Source organism: Nannospalax galili, unplaced genomic scaffold, assembly GCF_000622305.1.
Source record: "Nannospalax galili isolate Female #2095 unplaced genomic scaffold, S.galili_v1.0 scaffold16395, whole genome shotgun sequence".
Lineage (NCBI taxonomy): Eukaryota > Metazoa > Chordata > Mammalia > Rodentia > Spalacidae > Nannospalax > Nannospalax galili.
In genome coordinates this window covers 6,013-11,510 of record NW_008335904.1, presented here as the reverse complement: position 1 = coordinate 11,510, position 5,498 = coordinate 6,013, and the positions used below count along the sequence as shown (strand labels likewise).

General features: G+C 49.7%; 1 protein-coding gene across 2 annotated transcripts; it reads right to left on the bottom strand.

Annotated features, from left to right (window-relative positions):
* Positions 1-555: 555 nt before the first annotated feature.
* On the bottom strand, positions 556-2,869 carry LOC115069944 (polypeptide N-acetylgalactosaminyltransferase 12-like). 2 transcript variants are annotated; one of them, XM_029562318.1, is made up of 2 exons: positions 2,437-2,869; positions 556-592 (listed from the first exon to the last, which is right to left on the bottom strand). In XM_029562318.1, exons 1-2 carry the CDS (start codon positions 2,799-2,801, stop codon positions 571-573), a joined length of 387 nt encoding a protein of 128 aa, XP_029418178.1. In that variant the 5' UTR covers positions 2,802-2,869; the 3' UTR covers positions 556-570. The 2 variants fall into 2 exon arrangements, with proteins under 2 accessions (XP_029418178.1, XP_029418177.1); XM_029562317.1 differs by lacking the exon at positions 556-592 and adding an exon at positions 2,181-2,270.
* Between the last annotated feature and the right edge of the window lie 2,629 nt (positions 2,870-5,498).

The window sequence follows — 5,498 nt, the reverse complement described above, 5'->3', positions numbered from 1 at the left end:
CTTTATTTATAATCAAAATAAACCAATAAATAACTGTCCCCAACAAAGAAGGAAATAGGCCAGTTCTGTCCCAGACCTTCTGGTGATCCTGGGAGCATGGCTTTTCCTTTGGTTTGTCTAGAAGCCTCCCTCACAGGTCTCTCCCTCCTTGGCATTCAGGGCCCTTGATTACCCGTCTGCTTCTTAACTGGACACCTATGGCCCTCATCCTTTTCTGTGAACTCATAATCTACTATTTGAATTTTCAACCTGAAAATTCAACTTGCTGCTGTAGGAACTCCAGCAGTCCCCCCTCTTATAAGTGGGTTCACTTTCTGTGATTTTGGTTCCTCAGTTAACTGTAGTCTAAAAATATCAAATGGAAAATTCCAGAAACAAACAATTCTCAAGTATACCTTCCCAAGTAGCATGATAAAATCTTGTCCTTTCTAGAACACAAATCATCACATTGTTCAGTGTAGCCACACTGTATATAATACCCACCCATTAGTCACTTAGCAGTCCCTCTTGTTACCAGATTGACTGTCATAGTATCACAGGTTTGGTACCATCTGAGAATTCAGGTATCTACTAGGATCTGGGAACCTGTTCCCTGAGAATAAGGGAGGTAGATTATTATATGATAAAGGTGAGACCATGCAAGGCCCTAACACTACTGACCACTTGGAAGCTTTGCCTGGAAGCCCATCCTGGCTGAGACACACACAGCGCAAGTCCACCTTTCTCTCTGGCTGGTCAAGAACAATGGGACAGGCTCCGGTGCAGGAGTTGGAGGCAGGGGCATTCACAGCCCCATCCTGCTGTTTTGGATTAATTCCCAGGGTCAATGCCACAGCAGGATCTACTGGCAAATCCTGACAGGACAGAAGGCAGCTGCATCTCCATGGAGACAGGATACTATGAGCCCCACAGGTCATCCAGAGTGTTTCAGAGATATGCACTGCCTCTAACAATAAAGGAAATTGGATTTGGAAAAGAAAAACTTCATGACCAATCCCTGGATGACTCTCTAAAGCAACCTCAATATACTCTTGGCAAGAGGAAAAGGAGAAATAACTAACGAATACTCCATGTGTTCCCACATATTGTGTCTTTTTAATTCTGAGGCTGCATACTTGCTACCCACTTGTGAGAGTGTACAGACTGATTTTCATGTATTCCCTAGTTTGCAGACGGAAAAACTGGAGTTAAATCAATGAAAGGCTAAATCAGTTGTTTCAGATCACAAAACAGATCTTGGAACTAGATCACAAAAGACCCAAGATTGCATGTCACAGAGCTTAAGTGTAAATTCTGGATATAACCTGAAACCATCCTCTAGTTCTAGGCCTTGGTGGACGCCTCTGGGGTTTCAAGAAGCTAAGCCTGCATTGAGCTATGCGGTAGAAGTAGAGAGCTACTGCCAACTTCTGCCAAGTTTTACTCAAAAAGGCCCTGGGAATAATCATGGGGGTAGGCATGTGCAGATCTGAAAAATAGGGAGGATGTTTAGTTCAAGTCTGTTCTTAAACTTGTCTGGAGATCAGCAGGGCACCAAGGGGGCAGGAGGATTATAGTCCCTGAAGGCCAATTTCAACGCCTTGCAGTTTAGCCTCTTAACCTCTGCCCTCTGAGCCCATTTCCAAACTGATAAAGCATGACCTGGAGAGCAGAAGGTGGCAAGTGCCTAAGGCTCACAACAGAGTGCCTCCTGACTCCAACCAGGACCCCTTTCTCAGTCCTGTTTTCCTGAAAGTGATAACAGAGCTCAAGTGGGAAGGGGATGGTCCCTGACAAACTTAGAGGCTAGGAGGCCCTGGGGCAAAGGTGGGAATAGCCACCTGCTTCCCTGCCATTGCTGTTTCCTTCTCCCTCCCCTGCTGACCAGCCAGCAGCTACAACAGGAACTAGGCTCTGACTGCACTGGCTGGGGGCCTGCACCACCCACAGGAGTGAGCTGGGCTGGACTGCAGCCAAGAGCACCCTTCCCCACCATCCTCCACCCAAAGCTAGGAATTCAACTCTCCTGGAGAGAAAGGCAGCTGTTAGCCTGGGCCTCCGCCTTCCAGCCACTTTCGCCTCCCAAACCGGCTCCATCGGTCCTGCTCAATCAATCCCTGGGCACCGGCACACCCAAATGAATGAACGGAGCCTGTCCTACCCTAGTGGTCATCAGCTTGGCAGGGTCACAGCCACATCCGCAGCTCCTACTCCACCATAGGCGCGGTGAAGCTGAGGGCGTCCTGGGGGTGGGGTGTCTCTATGCCAGTTCGCTGGGCCCGAGGGTCACCCTTCCAGACAGAATGACAATTTGGGGGAATGGAGGGGGCGGGGCAACATCGTCCATGTCCGACTCCCCTAGACTCTTGTTTTGGTTGATTATAAACTTTCGCGCCTCCCCGTCCCCTGAAGGACCCCCCTTGCACCGCCTCCGTCTGATGACGCTGGGCCACTCACAGCGGGTTCCAGCGCTCGGGCAGGCGGCGATGCAGCGAGATGCGGTCGCTTAGGTAGATGTTGATCTGGTGCTGCCGCACGCTCTCCTCCTGCAGCCGCAGCTCCTCGCCCTGCAGCTGCAGCTGAACAGCCTCGCCCTGAGCTCCCAGCTCATTGGGCTCCAGCTCCGGCCGGGGTAGCACCGGCTCGAGGCGTCCGGAACGCCGAGCTGGTTTCACGACCCGGGTCCAGGGCCTCACGCCCCCCGCCCAGCCTCGAGCCCGCAACACCGCGCCCAGCCCGGCCAGCGCCAGCAGCACCAGCAGCACCTCCCGGCTCCGTCGCAGCCCCCTCGGGCAGCGCCTCCGCACCGCGCGCCCCAACATGCGCCCGCCAGCTGCGCCCTGCGTACCCAGCCAAGCTGAGGCCGGAGCCGGATCCCGGAACCGCGCGCCGCCCCGCCCCCGGCCCGCCCCACCTGTGCCCGCCCCCTTCCTGACCTGGGGGGTCCCCACGTGGGTGCGCGCTGAGCTTGGCCTCCGGGCCACACCCCGAGCTGCGCGACGCCGGTGTGTTCCGAGCGCACCCTCTGGGCGCCGAGGAGCTTACTTCCTTGAACTCGTATGGTCTTAGCACAGGTCCCATTTGGAGGATCACTAGCCTTATCAACTCCGTGTCACCCACGAGGTCGTGGTGACACAGCTTCTTCGCTGAGTCCTGCAGGCCCGCCTGACCTCCCCACTGTCTGTCCCAGTTGGGTTTCTTATCTCTCGCTTTACGGACACCTACAAGAAACTGATTCCGGAAACAAACTCTCAGAAAACATGCAGCCACACACATAATACTATGGCACACACCCCAGTCCATCCATCCTTGTGATGTACCCCAGGCCTTAGCTGGGGATTGGTGATGGGGAGTCTTTTAGGTGGAAAAAAGGAAGCCACAAAGCAGGTGAGATGACTCAGCAGATAAAGGCGCTTGCCACCAAGCGCGACAACCCACGCTTGATCCCCGGCAACCCACTTAGTAAAGGGAGAGAATTCTCTCAAGTTGTCCTCTGACATGTACTATGTGGCTCTAATGCACACACACACACACACACACACACACACACACACACACATAAATACACAAAATAAGTCAACCAATAAATGTAGCCTGGGGGTATAGCCTTTAGTTCCAGCATTTGGGAGACAGAGGCAGAGAGATCTCTGTAAGATGGAGGCCAACTTGATGTAAATAGCAAGTTCCAGGCCAGTTGGGGCTACTCTTGTCTCAAAAAAATTTTTAAATTAAAATAATAAAGAGATTTAAAGGTTTTTAAATGAAATAAAAAGAAAAGAGGAAGCCAGTAGGGTGCTGGAAATACGGTTTGAGACATGACCCAGGCTGGCTCCACACTTGCTATGAGCTCAATGCTGGCCTTAAACTCCTGATCCTCCTGCTTCCACTCCTGGGATTATAAATGTGTACCACCAAGCCTGGCTAAATAAATGTGTTTGCTCTGGTGTTTTGATTTGGTTTGGGTTTTTTGTTTTTGTTGTTTTGTTTTGTTTCGTGATAGGGTGTCACTATGTAGCCTGGACTGGCCTGGAACTCACTCTGTAAACCAGGCTTGACTCAAGACTTATAGAGCTTCCCATGCCTCTGCCTCCTGAGTGCTGAGATTAAAGGTGTGGGCTACCATTTCTGGTCTCTTGATTTTTTTGAGACATAATCTCACTATGTGGTCCTGGCTGGCCTAGAATTTGCTATGCAGCCACAGGCTGGCCTTGAACTTTCAGGAATTTTAAAAATCCTCAGTGATTCAGACAAACTGCAATGTTTATCTTCAGCCATGGAGAGGAGGGAGTCCAAGCTTGGCTACTGCTCGCCTTTACAAATGTTGTTCCCTCTGCTTATAGGGCACTTCAACATTGTCCTTGGATTTATAAAAAATATTATTTTTATTTTAAGTGTATGAGTGTATTGTCTGCCTGTATTAAGTGTACCCATGTCATACAATGCCCATAGAGGTCAGAAGAGGGCATCACATCCCTTGAGAGCACCATGTGGGTGCTGGAAACTGAACCAGGGTCCTCTGGAAGAGCAGCCAGTGCTCTTAACTGCTGAGCCATTTCTCCAGCCCCCTGTCCTTGGATTCATAGAGAATTTGAGGCCAACCTGGGGATACATGAAACTCTGTTTCAGAAAAAAAAAAAAGACAAACCTAAATACCTAGGGTCTTGTTCCTGGAAGGGTCACAGTGGGAGTTTTCAAAATCTGCTCCCAAGAACTCTTAGGGACCAACCAGGAAGGTAAAAAGGAGCTGCCTGGGTGGGGCTCCAGCTCTCCTCCCTGAAGCCAGAGCATTAATGTTGGCCTGTCTTTAATACTTTGAACTTCCTTGTTGGATGGCAGTACCTCCTCTGTGGAAACTGGTAACATGACTAGTTCCTAGACCCAAAGTGGGGCAGAACAGGAAGTAGAAAGGAGTGAGAGGGTGTGATACTAGCCCCATTTGTCTGCCAGGAGCCATTCTCCCCTCTCTTTCCATAACAATAGAGCTTGAATTTTTTGTTTTAAGATGTGGTCTCATTATTTCCCCTAAGCAAGCTTTAAACTTGCCTCAGACTCTGGAGTGCTAGAATTGCTGATGTGTGACATCAAGTCCAGCAAAACCTTTCATTGCTTGCTTGTTTGTTTATTCATTTCTGTGAGAAGACTAAAGACTAGATTTTTTCCAGTCTCCCTTGCAGCTAGGTCTGGCCATGTGACCAAACATGACCCCTGTGGGCTTAACAAGTGCTAGTATCAACAGTACACCTAAGTATAGCAGTCCCCTGATCCCTGCCTTATCTCCAACTTTGCTTTCTGTGGTTGTGGGTAACTACAGTCTGAAAATATTAAATGGAAATCTTTAGAAATAATTCATAAATTTCAAATTATATACTCTTCTGAGTAAAATGATGAAATCTATCTGTCCTGCCTAGGACATGAATCATCTCTTTGCCTAGAGAGTCCACACTGTATTGCTACTCACAGGTCAATCACTTGGGATCTGTCTTGCTTACTAGATCAGCTGCTGTGATACTGGGGACTGC